The sequence below is a fragment of the Lytechinus pictus genome, chromosome 18 (assembly GCF_037042905.1).
Source record: "Lytechinus pictus isolate F3 Inbred chromosome 18, Lp3.0, whole genome shotgun sequence".
Taxonomy (NCBI): Eukaryota; Metazoa; Echinodermata; class Echinoidea; order Temnopleuroida; family Toxopneustidae; genus Lytechinus; species Lytechinus pictus.
Genome location: NC_087262.1, coordinates 8420568 through 8434804, shown reverse-complemented (window position 1 = coordinate 8434804; position 14237 = coordinate 8420568). Strand labels below are relative to the sequence as shown.

Here is a 14237-nt window from a genome sequence, read left to right as displayed (position 1 = left end):
ACTTATACAATGTCGATAATGCACAATGGTTAATGTTCTAATGCACTAACAAAACCAACCTAATACATGTAATATATCACTGGTAATTTAACATCTTTCTAGACAAGAGAATCCTTGTAAAATCATACGGCATATAGATGTAGGATGTTTTCTTTTTTGCACCAAAAAGCCATACTGGCAATTTGCTTGATATATTAATTTCTATATAGAATAATGTTGAGTGGAGCTTATATTCCTTATATAGGCATTATACTAAAAAATATTGATAAATGTTCAATTTGTTTCCATACGAAAACAATCACACATAAATAATAACAGAGTCAAGCAATATACCATTTTCAAATATAATATTTTTTTAATAAATACACATTTTCTTTCTCTTCTTTTGTACACATGTATGTTAACAGAAATACTATACATACAGGCTATCACTGTAAATAATATTACAATGATGAAGTTGAACTTTGCTTTAAAGCTGAATTACAACGGCAAGTCAAGATTCCTATATTTCATTTTTTGCATCAAAATATTTATCTGTTTTTATGCTTTCAAAACTCCCCAACAAATAATAATGCATACAGAAAAAACCCATAACCCCTAAAGAGATTTTTTAAAAGAGAAAACCCCTCATTTTAACTCATAATAACGGTAATAATAATAATTTTATAGATAATGAAATATATTTTGAAGTGCAATATCACAAAGTCCCTATGCAGCCTAGCTATCACAGTACACACATCAAATTATACAGAAGACACAGCCTAAGAAATTTATGGTCTCAATGTGTAATAAAGATATTTACAGTTGAATACCCTGTAAAAAAAAGTAGTTTACTCTTCCATCTCATAAGGTTTTTTCGAAATAACATAACTCACAAAAGCTTGTAAATGGCATCGTTTGTGTTTCAACTTGAATATAAATGAAGTGACAGCCTAGACTGAATTGGGCATTTTGCATGAAAGTAGGGCTGGGCCAGGTCGCATAACCCGTCGATGGCAAAATTGATGGTACATGTAACAAACCATGGAAACCTTTATTTTTTTATTGGCTGTAGATGCCGGTTACCATGGTAGTTTACCATTGATGGAAAGTTAGTATGAACAGTAAGTTTTGTGTCATTTCATAACAGGCCCTTCAACATAAAGCGCTGTGATTTATTTTAACAATAGATTGTACCAATCAATATGTTCAATGAATCAGAACAAATAAATCCTATAATACATTACTAAGCTTTGTGATAAAGGGACCAAGTATCTAAAAAGATCAAACAGTTTGTACTTGTGAAAATTATATGAATATAAGATAACAACATAGAATAGCCTCATAAAAACTAGAAGAAAAAATTATGAATATAAATTAATAATAAAACAAGATTTCATTAATGCATTCCCAGGATAACGAATGATTAGTATCCCAAAGTTATCATGTCAATTCAATTACTTTAATGTTTGTTTTTCAAAGCAACCCATATAGCAAATAGAATAGACTTAAAGAAGACTAATGAATATAAATGAATAATAACAGAATTAATCATTCATTCCCTGAATAAACGATGATTAATATCCCAAATATGATAACCTCTTTTTTTATAGATCAAGTGAACGCTGAAAAAAATTTAGAAACAAATCTTTAATGAAATGAAAAGAATTATGACGTTATAAATAAGATGACAAAGCAGGGACATTAGTTACTAATTTAGTTTCCAGCTCTTGGAAGGCATTTTGAAGTGCATTTCTTTTGTAGTCCTTAGACAAAAAGAACCTAAAGAGACTATTCAACTTAATTTTCATACTTTTCGACAAGAGATTCCGGAGAACATTTTTATCGCTACCAGAACTCTCATATCTTTCCACAGATTCAATACTTTACATCTAAAAGTATATCATTAAGAGGCTCATACTTTTCACAGATTCAATACCTTATATCTTACATGTATATCATTGAGGGGCTCAGGGGCCTGTTTTATAAAGCTGTTCGTAAGATACGAATGACTTTACGCACGACTGGTGTCCCTTTCTTGTGCTATATGATATATCCCTATATAGCTGACTTATGTATAACAACATTTCCAGTCATTCTTAAAGTTGTGCGTAACTTTACGAACAGCTTTATGAAACACCACCCAGGGCTGTTTAATAAATATCTGGGCCCTGTCTTACAAAGAGTTATGATTGATCTGATCAATCACAACTATGGGAAACAAGTAACGCCAACATCTAAAATGCATACATCTACAGAGTGTCATCGTGAATACTCATCCATGCCTCATCTCCTTGACAAATCTACTTTTTTCCCCCAAAGTAAATGCAGTGAGTATTCTCAGTTTGAAGAATTAGGACATTCAAGAATTTCCACAGTTAAAATTGACTGGCTCAATCATAACTATTTGTACGATGGTAACCGGTTTGGTCACAACCCTAATATATAAATTTACTTCAACAAAGATAATCAAAATATAATTCTAATGCCCGTATTCAAGACTTACAGTAACATTGTGAGCATATAACCAGTAAGAGAATATTACATATCCAACCCTTGAACATGTCACTCAGACATGTAATTTTTTTTTCTTCCTAAAATGAAAAAAACAAAACTCAAAAGTTTACCATTCTGGGCCTTGTAATTTCATAAGACCTTGTTATCAGCAAATGTTAGAAATCAATTATATATCTATTCTCAACTCACCAACAGCACCATTTCAGTATTGTCATATCATTGCGTGTTCCCTGAAATTGATGTTATCTCAATAGCCTGTTTCCAAATAAAATCAAACTTAGTACAATGGTTGGATATTCTTTGAAAAAATGTGCAAGTTGAAAAATCGAGCAAAATATACATACTAGTAAGCATTATATACAGCAAATAGTCAATCTCAATTCATGTATGAAATGGCCCGTATTCAGAAGTTTAAGTCATGGTCTAAATCTGTGCTAAAATTATGGAATGCCAAAAATATCAAAATTTTATTTACATGAATGTTTTTCATGTGTTTTAAAGTTTGTCCCATGAGAAATGATTTAAGATATTATTAACGGAAAATTGTGAATAAATTAGACACCAAATATGCTCACAAATGGAATCTCCACTGTTAAGATAAGTGGCATAATTTGCTGTCCATATTTTAGCCACAACTTTAGACCAGAGTTTTATAGATTAAACCAGAGTTCAGAAAAGGCCAATAACTTTAATATCAACAGAATATAAGTGAATTTCAAATGCGTTTCAGGTGAAGGGGAGCAAATTCTGAATGTTTACAGAAATTTTAGGTGTAGAGTCATACTTGAAAGTCAAGCTTTTGGGACAGAAAATGAAAATGAGGCTGAGCACAATTTCAATCTCTTTACATTTGTCACGCTGACATGTTTCATTTTCTTTCTCCTTACCAATGTTTGCCTCTTCTTTTTATCCTTCTCAGTATTTGCTTATGAAAATGCAATTATTCCAATCAATCCTAAAAAAAAAAGGAAATGCTCTATGAATCATATTCTTATAAAAAGGAAGAGGTATCAAAAGAAACAGTATATGATTTCTTAGAAATTTCATTTGGGAATGCTAGATGCTTGATTTGCTATCAATTCATGTAAAGAACAAAATCATACTTTAAAAAATGTGATACCACTTGTGGAACATAAACAGGATCCACTATAGGTTGCAAAGCGTACAGAAATACAGGCAAACACAGAGCATCAACAAATGGCAATTTTGCTCTTTGAAAAGGAAAGGTGTATGAAAAAATGAAAACGTAAATAAAAAACAACAAGAAAATAAAAACTCCAAAAAAAAGAGAAAAAAATCAAAGATAGAACCTGAAGAAAAGATACACTGAACTTATTCCTGTAGACTAATTCATATTGCACCTAACGATAATAAATTAATGGCAAAAAGAAGCTGCTGAAAACTGCTTATCTAATAAAAGAGAGCCAATGGAGTAAATTATAAAGTCAAAAAGGGGCCTAAGCTTTCGATCCTAGCAGAATCTTCGTCGGAGGCAAAATGACAAACATATAAAGTGGAACAACCATAATATAGACCACAAACAAGCTACAGCAACACTAGAAACAAGGAGACAAAAGGGGCATTAGTGAGTAGAGAAGACCAATCAGGTTAGTGAAGGGGATGAAAGAAAAGGAGTAGGCAGACTAGGCAGATAATAAATTAAGACGGACATCTAGGTATGTGTTTCATGTGAGTAGAAATTATATAATATATATTTACACCTCATTAATAGCACCCCTCTAAATGTACATTTATTACATTTTCGTATTATACAAATGCTGTAGTGTGTAGCAATAAGTTATTAAAAAAAAAAATGGAACTTGCATATATTGGATGTAGTAATTCACTTAAGAAACAAAATTTTGTAAGAAATTCCAAAGTCTGTTTCAAGTCAAAAGAGAGTATTCGTAATTAAACATGGAGTTGTCACCATAAATTAAACAACATGGAGAAAACACTAAGCCATAACACCATAGAGTTAACTTTAAGGTGACACGATATTTGCTCCGGCGACAATTGCTCCAGGCTTTATTTCCTCTAAGATGGAGGGTTAGGGTTGCAATAGGGTTTTAAGATGGGTTTATGGTTACAGTAGGTTTAGGATAGAGTTTAGTGTTAAATCCAGGGTTGAAGTTGGTCATTGCATCAGTGCGAGGAATTTACAGTGGAGCAATCGTCGCCAGAGCAAACGTCATGGAACCGACATATTATCGAGTGACAATGACAGAATATACAACTATGAAGTTGAAATTCTAATGGCCACAACAAATTTACAGTGGAGCAATCGTCGCCAGAGCACACATCATAAAACCGATATATTATCGAGTGACAATGACAGAGTATACAACTATGAAGTTGAAATTCTAATGGCCATAACAATTTCAGTGGAGCAATCGTCGCCAGAGCAAATGTCATAGAACTGATATATTATCGAGTGACAATGACAGAGTATACAACTATGAAGTTGAAATTCTAATGGCCATAACAATTTCACAGTGGAGCAATCGTCGCCAGAGCAAATGTCATGGAATCGACATACTATCGAGTGAAAATGACAGAGTATACAACTATGAAGTTGAAATTCTAATGGCCATAACAATTTCAGTGGAGCAATCGTCGCCAGAGCAAATGTCATGGAATCGACATCTTATTGAGTGACAATTACAGAGTATACAACCATGGAGTTGAAATTCTAATGTTGTCAGAGGCCATAACAGATTCTAAGTGTGACAGATTTATTCTAACTCCTGTGAGCACACACTCTGAATAGAAATCGATAAAACTGTACCTAGCACGCAAAATGCAATTTAGTCTAGTTTCAAACAGGAGGCCAAAGCCAAACCAAAAAGGATATTACTCTCCATGCGATGCAAGAGATGATTATGTGAGCGGTCTGATTAACAAATTAAGTACATGTATGAGTTTGAACGGTCATATAATATCTATATGTTCCTTGAAAAGAATTATGAATTTTGCACTACAGGTAAAGTGTGACTATCATTCTGTAATTGCAACATGTTTTGTACAGGAAACACCAGGGACTCATTGCATAAAACTTTTGCCATAAAAAAACTCTGGCAAACAAAATTATGCCATTGAAACTTCCACAAGTCTGGCAAAAAAAATTTGCCATTTTTTTATGGCAAAAGTTTTATGCAACGGTTCCCAGGGGGCATTTCAATATTTTTGTCCAACAAGTTGTCAGATCTGACAACTTTCCTCGACTCTGATTTGCTGGGAAGCACCATTTCTACCGTAACTGTTGGATAAAACAGACTTGTCACATAAAATGTCTGAAGTATCCTTTCATGAAAGGCTTCCCTGGCTCGGGTATGCAACATGTTGATTGCTACACTTGAGAGTCCATAACAGAAGGTCAATCGCCTTTGCTAGATATCTGCTCCAGAAAGTTAACAGCAGCCCAACTGATTCACGAGACTCGACTGTTAGGTGTCTACAATAAAATCAGTCTAATGCAATGTTGATCTGAATAACTGGAAGTCCATAACTGCAGGTCGATCTTCTTGGCGAGATATCGGCTAAGGTAAAGTTCACATGGGCCAAACTGTTTCATAAGATTCAAATGCTAGACGTCCAAAATAGAATTAGAGCCTACTATACTTCTTGATCAACATCGATTTAATTGCTACACTTAGAGACGGTTTCATGGAGCATCTTGTCCGTGACTTACACCAACAAATTTGCTCTGGGCCAATCAGATGCAAGGAACTCAGTAGCTTATAACAACAAGCCAGTGCAAATCACTTTTTGTTTGATGACGTGCTACACCTGGGGTCCGTAACTGAACGATGGTTAATACCTTGGCTTGATATCTGCTATGGTACCTTCCCATCAACCCAACTGATACAGAAGATTCTGCAGGTCCATTATCTTCGCCAGATATCGGCTCAGGTAAGTTCACATAAGTCTAGCTGATCCTTAGGACATGGAGTCCTGGAACTCATTCATCTTGGCCCGAGAGTTGCTGTTGCCTCGGTGTTGGTGGCTGAAGCGTTAAACTCTCTGCCGTCTCCACGACCGGCTGGGGCGGAGTCACACACATCACATTCACCCCTATTTGCATCGGGAAAGGGGCGTGTCTGTCAATGTTCAACACCACAATCTCCTGAAGAGAAAATGTCAAACAGATTTTCTGTAAATTAATTATTTCCCATCTGTGCATGTCACAGACGGATTCTCGACTGCATGCAGTCGAGAATAAGTATACACAACTAGCAGTCTAAAATAATGACATCAATGACCTTGACCTTGGGACTCCCAAATCTCATTTGATCATCATCACTCATATATTTGGCCTGGTTTAAAGTTGAACCCTCAAAAGGTTATTCAATTATTGTAAGAATGTGATAAAACAGGTACATGATCTCAGTGACCTTAAAATCTAATCAGATAATTGTCCCTCCAATATAACATGAATAAAGTTTGGAGTTGATCCCTAAAATGGTTATAACAAGATACTTCAATATCATGGGAGTGACCACTAACAAAACAGTTGAAAATAAGCTAAAATCAAAACAAAAAAGGTGAACAATCACACCCCTGTGGAACACCCCTGATGAAAGCCTGTGGATGTTACTTACCTCGTCTTTGTGTAATGATAATGGAGTTAGCTCGCTCAGCTTTTGGTACAAGATCTGACCCTGACTGTCATAAGATATCACTCTTATTCTGAGGAAGAAAGCAAAAGAAAGAAGGTATTCATTCATTCACTCACTCATCCATTTGTTTTTTAAATCAACTGGGATAGCTTAAAAATATCCATTTTGATTGTTAAGAAGATTGATTGATTTGACCACTAACAAAACTTTACACAAATTGTTCTCATATTTATCAAAACAAATCTAGTTTAAAGAGTTTGAAATTAAAAAAAGGTTCAGATTTACTTTCACCCATTTTATGTCTAGCTTGGAACATATTCTGGGCCTCATCTTACAAAGAGTTGTGACTGATCCGATCAATCACAACTTACAGAAAACAAACACCTAGAATGATATATCTGTTCCGTTCAAACTGTAAATATGTGTATGATGAAGAGTCATACATGCATAACTACTTTGACCAATCACTTTTCTCATTTAGATTTTTCAAAGGGACCACTGTCGTCAATTGCAAAATGAGGTGAGATGATCAGATCAATGGCTACTCTTTGATAGGCAGGGCCTTGGAAGAAAAAACTCAGACCTACCTAAACATGATATTCCTGCTATTCTGTAGACTGACACTGGCTGTAACAGGATGGGTACCGGTATTCCGTCTCAGAATAATCAACCTTTGATCAGAGAGAAAATACAAAAATATTAACAATTTGTCATACTGCTTGAACATGTTAGATGGTCTAAAAAAAATTTCAGGCACTTTTTGTGAGAAAAAAAAACAAACAAACATTGTCTCGGGTCACATCACCTATCAGATAATAATTTTTAACCACAAGAATGTGAATTACTACAATATTATCACTCTCTGCAAAATCATCCCACAAAATTTATGGCTATTACTACAAATAATTATTACCAAACCATTATCATTTCTTCAAAATCTCCACTAAGATCAGTTATGCATGACTCGATTGCAGCTATGGTTTGCACTTGTCACAAAAATGTCAAACTTACCTATTTGTAAATGTAACGAGAAGGTCGACTCCAAAATTGAACCCCGTCCATCTCCAGCAATACTACAGAAAAGAATATAAAAGAGAGGAAGAATATGTTTACTTTTACAGTGCTCATGTCATGAAGAGAAAAAAATAATGATTTGGTCGAGATTAGCCTCCTTTCGCTCATTAGCTTGGACTATCCCAATATATGAAACAAATCAAATGAAAATAAATTTAATACAATAACATACAAATAATGCTATGCATACATGGATGTAAGCCGACGAGACATGTGCTCCTGAGACAATTGCTCTGGGCCCCATCTTACAAAGAGTTGCGATTGATCCAATAAATTGCAACTATGGAAAGCCAGGAAAGTCAACATATAAAATGCATGTTTACTTTTAAAAAATCTAGATATGAATGTATATCCATAAATTCATTGATTTCTTGACAATTTGGTGTGATCTCCTTTGTTTACAAAGTACATTTTGCAAATCTCCTGTAGAAAAAATTATGACACTGCTGGATTTCCATAGAGTTACGATTGATTGGATCAATCGTAACTCTTTTTAAGACAGGGCCCTAGTCTTGATATCTCAGAGGGCATAGGGTAATTAGAGTTAGGATTGTAATAGAGTTTTTGGTTCAGAATGATGTACAGATAAGGATAAAGGGTTTATTCAGTTTTGGAAGTTAGGCTTTATGTATGGCTTAGCGTGCAGATTTTCCATCGGAGCAAATGTCATGGAACCAAAACACCACATGTACATAAAACAACAGCTTTTATAGAAGGATCAACTGTTTATATAAAGACCACAAGTTTGATTTTGCTCAAATAGTTGTTCCCATTGAAACATGTATTACAGGAAAATGTCCATAAAGACCAACTGCTCATTATGTACAGATTACTTTTCTTGTCTGCTGTGGGTGGCCTTTACTGTTAAACTTGAAATGCTTGTGCGGTGAAAAAGCACTTATCGGGGAAAAGCCAGGGTAATAATATCCAAGTTACATGTAATTGGAAGCGCCTTGAGATGTTAAATGGTACATGATATGCACTACTAGTATACAAGAACTATTATGATTATTATCATTTATACAGAAACTGGGGAATATTGTAAAGTAGGAATGGAACCATACCTCTGCATCTTTTTTGATAATTCTTCCACACCTCATACTGAGCTGATCGAACTGATCTGTGGATACCGTCTCTTCCTTAGGTCTGTGAAAGAGAAAATAATGAACCCATTGCAATTCCACTACATTATTTTGAAGTGGCTTATCACAAATTTTTATCGAAACTTTGCTCCTAGTCAATTAGATGTAACAATTTTAGCTGATCAAAACGACTCTTAGGTCTGTGAAAGAGAAGATAATGACCCTTCACTGTTCAGCTGCTATTATCTGCAGACCTGCCAACCTCTGGGAATGAAAAACTGTATTCTGTAATAAAAAACTGTATTTTTCCCCAAAAAAGTGTATTTCATAATAAAATGCTTGGCGCACTCGCTCATCGCGGCGCTCAAGCTGCATGTAAGCTAAAATGAGCACTGCTCTTGCAGATGAAAAAAGACAACATTGAAACATATGTATATCTCACCCTGGTTTTAACAAAATGATTAAAAAAAAACAAGTTACCAGAAATTACATTGATCTAATAACCATATTTGTGTACGTTTTATGAAATAGAGACATATAGAGATGATTTTTTTTTTTACAAAAAAATGTATTTTTAAAAGAAAAAACGTACTGCCGTATTTTGGTTGCAAAAACGTACTGGTTGGCAGGTCTGTATTTGGCACATGTTTTCTGAAGTGACTTATCCCTGATTTTCAATGACAAATTTGCCCCAAGACAATGGGATGAAAGGATTTTAGCTAACTAAATGATCCATGGAAAATGTGTCATCCTCTATGTCTATGAAGAGAGAAATTGCGGACCCTTCATGGCTCATTTCACATAACTGAGCGTGTGTATAGAAAAGTCACTTGAATTAAAATCTTAAACTAGCTGACATAACGCTCTTAAAACTCTGAGAGGATTGTCTGACATATATGTAGCAACACTCTATTCATCACAAATATGAATCACTCAAGAGCCTCTATATCAACAAACCTACAAACATTCAAATACAGTGAGTGTGTGACATCATAAGCTCCTCATTTGTATCCATTTAATGCATAATTGATTGGTGATATTAAGCAGGCCTTGGAAATGTCAAAACTTTCTCCATCCTACATGTATGTCGAAATAAACTCTCAGTGGTCTGCTTGTCTGATTTTTCTTTAAATCATGTGGTTGTTGGGGGTGGGGACTTGGCTTTGAAATGAAGTTGCTATCTGACAAAGTAGTAGTTCATCAGATACCCTACTCACCCCAAGTCCTGGCCGTGCTCCACTGCCAACATGTGCTGCCATTGTTGCCTATACACTGGTAGAAGAAAATCTATAAAAAAACGAGAGAGAAATTATATAATTTACAGCTGGCTCTGCAACTCATTTCTCATATGCATTTGTCATTTACAATATTCATTACTCCTTTACTGTGGAATCATTTTGATTGATCTCGGTATATTGTATCTTGTATGTTTTTTAGAGATGTGAAATAAATTAATTTGAATTTGGACAATTCGAGATAAAAAATCAATCACCTCACTTCATTTCAGAGACCAGTACACATCCAGAACAAGTCCTTGTATAAAACGAAGCTTAGGCATAAAGAACTGGGCCATGAAACCTATTACAAGTATACTAGAAATGCATTTATAAAATTTATTTCCACATTTTTGTTCTTTGAATATGACTGCTTTCTGGTCGTTCTGTTACCATGGTTGGAATAAGAGTTCAGGGTGGAAGAGCTAACAAAAGGCATGAAAAATGAAAGCAAGATACAAAACAGGCACAAAAATTACACTGCATGAAAAAAAATTGATTTGCCTTACTTCACTTGTAGCCCGTCCATATTATTCAAAGATAAACGGTGTCAAGAGTGCAGTCCAAGATCAGATTTGTTGCCCCAAAAAATGTAATAATAATAATAATAATGTGGTAAATTTAATTTTCTTGCAAATCATTGTTTCTTAGGAGACACCTTACGAGAATTGTAAGCGAAAGTGAATCTCTTTTTGGTCGGCATTTTCCGTTGTTTAGTCACCTGTTACGTAACGTCAATGATGTTGTTACTCAAGAAAGTAAAAGTAGTTCCTCAGATTTATAGCTGATTATTCTCATAAATACATGATATGTGTGATTTTTGTGTTAAAACCATAGTTGTTTCCATTATACTTTTCATTGATACTAAATGTAGTAATATGTCATAAATATTTGTGATGTTGTGGAAGGATATTTATACCAGGTAGCGTTCAAGTGTAGGTGGCGCGAAAGAATAAGCGTTTTGGTTGTTACGGCGGTAGGATAAATCAGAAAGCAATTGGTGACGACAGTGTACGTTAGGGTTACATGTTCGTTCTTCCAAGTCAAGCTCGACAAGGAGGCATGTAAGTTTGAATCTAAAATATATCGTTTGTCAGTTTAGCAGTTAAGATTTTGACTACGTTGATATCATTCTAAAGAAAAACATTATTACGGAGAGTAGAGTTGAATGTCAATTTAATTTTGTATATCTGATACAAGATCGTTATATGCTTCATGTTATTGTTATAGTCAATTTCACATTCTAAAAGAGAAGATTTCTTATGATCAGTTTATAAAATGAAATTATATCATGTTTGTTTTCTATGAGATCGAGTATATTAAGCGAAGTTGATTTTCTTGTCAGTATGTTGTCATGATCAGATTTGTATACCCCCCCCCCCCATTCGCTGTACGTAGAAAATGAATGAACTTTATTTATTTTGATTATATTTGGCGAGTGATAGCAGTAGTCTTAGTAATTCAGACTCGATTAAATTAGATGAGTTTTAGGAAAAACCATACTAGTTAATTTTGTTATGTCAATTTTAGGGAATTGACGTACCATGTACATGTATGAGCGATGCCGAGTGAAATCTCCGGAGGGTGACTTGGTGGATGTACCCTGTTATCTCTTGGCCTATAGTAGGGTGAGTTAGTTGGTAGGATGGCCAAGTTATGGTTATTTTGTTGTGATTTACATGTATAATAAGGCAATAATTGTTTAAATATTATATTGTAATGTACTTAAAAAGAATGATTTTTAATCTGTGCTGTATTATTGCTATTATCATTGGTTAATTGGAATATATTTTTTTGTAATAATTACGACTTCATTGAAAAGTGATCAATAACTCTTCTTAGTAATGTTATAGACTTATGAACAAGAAATGAATTTATGTATATTTACATGCAATTTTTGTTGTATAATTTCTGCGGATTATTGAATTAAATTCATGATTACATATATTATCATGCATTTGATTAATGAAATACAATTTAATGATTAATGAAATACAATTTATCAAAATATGATATGATAATCACGTGATCTTGGATCAGTATTGATGAACTATTATATTCATTGTATACATATTGTTCCCTTTTTTACAGGGGTTTTTCCTCGTTTTGTATGATCTACCCGGCTGTCAATAAATGGCTGACCCACCCCTACTTCTTGTCTATGGTTGCATTCCTGACTGAGTACTAGAACCCCAACCCATACTACCGCTCGCGCCCAGTTTACTTCAATGGTGTCAGGAGTGGGATCACCGGTTTGAGATTGATGCAACCCCCTACTACGTCAGAGGACTCCAGCAGGTCAAGAGGATAAGAAGACGCTATTAGATATAAGCTAATTTAAGGTTGGAAGGTAATTTGGTTAAAATAGTTGAAAGAAGTTAAGAAATTATAATTGTATTTTGTAAGAAGTTGTGTTGTTTTCAAAATTGTCATAGATTTCTTTCCCCAAATAAACCAGCAGGATGCCTGGAGATAATGTTGGGACTGGGGCTGGTGCAACCCCTAGCACTAGCCTCGAAGACATGATTGCTTCTATGACTGGTGCGTTCCGAAGTATGTCCATGACTAGGTCAATGCCCTCGATGAAGTTGCCTAAGTTTAAGGGTATTCCACAAAAGCCTGGTGATTTGACTGTACGTGAATGGTTTGATGAATTCGATGAATACTGCCAATATTACCAGTTATCGGAGAGAGAGAAGGCACAAGTTCTTGTGACTCATCTAAGTGGTCCAGCCAAGGATGAGATCATGTGTAGGGAGGCAAGTCTACGTGAAGATCCGACTGGCCTGAGAAGGGTGCTGACGACTCGGTTTGGCTCAAGAGAGAGCGTCCAAAGCTTGAGTAGTGAACTTCACAGTCGTGTTCAACTTGACGGAGAATCACTTGCCGATTTCAGCAGTGTTCTTATCCGTTTGCATGATAGAATGGAAGCAGCCGCTTCGATACCTGAGAAGGAGGCTCTGCAAAGATTGAGAGACATGACCCTCAAGGAAAAATTCGTGAGAGGGGTGCGGGACAAACAAATCCAGAGAGAGCTGAGGAGGATCCTAATTTCTAGCGGATCTGGGACATTCCTGACGATGAGAGAAGAGGTCCTGACTTTATTTCAAGACACAGATACGGTCCCAAGACCAAGGGTGAGAGAATGTGAAGTAGAGACTGCTAGGGTCGAAGCATCTTCTGAGACAGCTGAGATAAAATCAATGAGGGAGGAAATATCTCTTCTTAAAGAAGGACTTAGTGAAGTTGTCAAGGAAATTCAGGCCCTACAGTTCCCCCCTCATCTTCGACAAAAGCCAAAGAAGAAAGGAGAGTTACATTGCTTTAACTGCAAACAGAAGGGCCATGTACAGAAAAATTGTGTTAAACCACCTAGATGTTATGCCTGTGACAAGCCAGGTCACTTTAAGAAAGATTGTCCAGAGGTTATGGAAACGGTGAAGAGTAATCCTGGAAATCACCTGAGTGAAGGATCTGCTGAAGTCCTCACAGTATCCAACTCAAATTATCTTTCATCGCTAGTATCAGAAAGTCCAAAAGCCATAGTGAAGATAGCTGGAGTAGAGACTGGATGTATTCTAGACACAGGTGCCGAAGCGAGTCTGGTTCCACTGAGTTACTACGAGGGATGTTTAGAGGGGATCATCGGGGATCTCGAAGGTACTGATAGCGGTTTAAGAGTGACTGGCATC

At 35.3% G+C, this 14237-nt stretch overlaps 1 protein-coding gene across 2 annotated transcripts in view; it reads right to left on the bottom strand.

The window, feature by feature from the left end:
- Nucleotides 1-332: 332 nt before the first annotated feature.
- Nucleotides 333-14237, bottom strand: part of LOC129281225 (germ cell-less protein-like 1) — a 29426-nt gene continuing 15521 nt past the window's right edge. Inside the window, exons 10-15 of one of the 2 annotated variants that reach the window (XM_064113071.1) lie at nt 10489-10558; nt 9254-9335; nt 8127-8188; nt 7703-7786; nt 7098-7185; nt 333-6622 (exon numbers count right to left, since the gene is read on the bottom strand). In XM_064113071.1, coding sequence (XP_063969141.1) covers nt 6458-6622; nt 7098-7185; nt 7703-7786; nt 8127-8188; nt 9254-9335; nt 10489-10558 — 551 coding nt within the window. In that variant the 3' untranslated portion in view covers nt 333-6457. The remainder of the gene's footprint in view (nt 6623-7097; nt 7186-7702; nt 7787-8126; nt 8189-9253; nt 9336-10488; nt 10559-14237) is intronic. The other variant, XM_064113072.1, reaches the window with a different exon arrangement.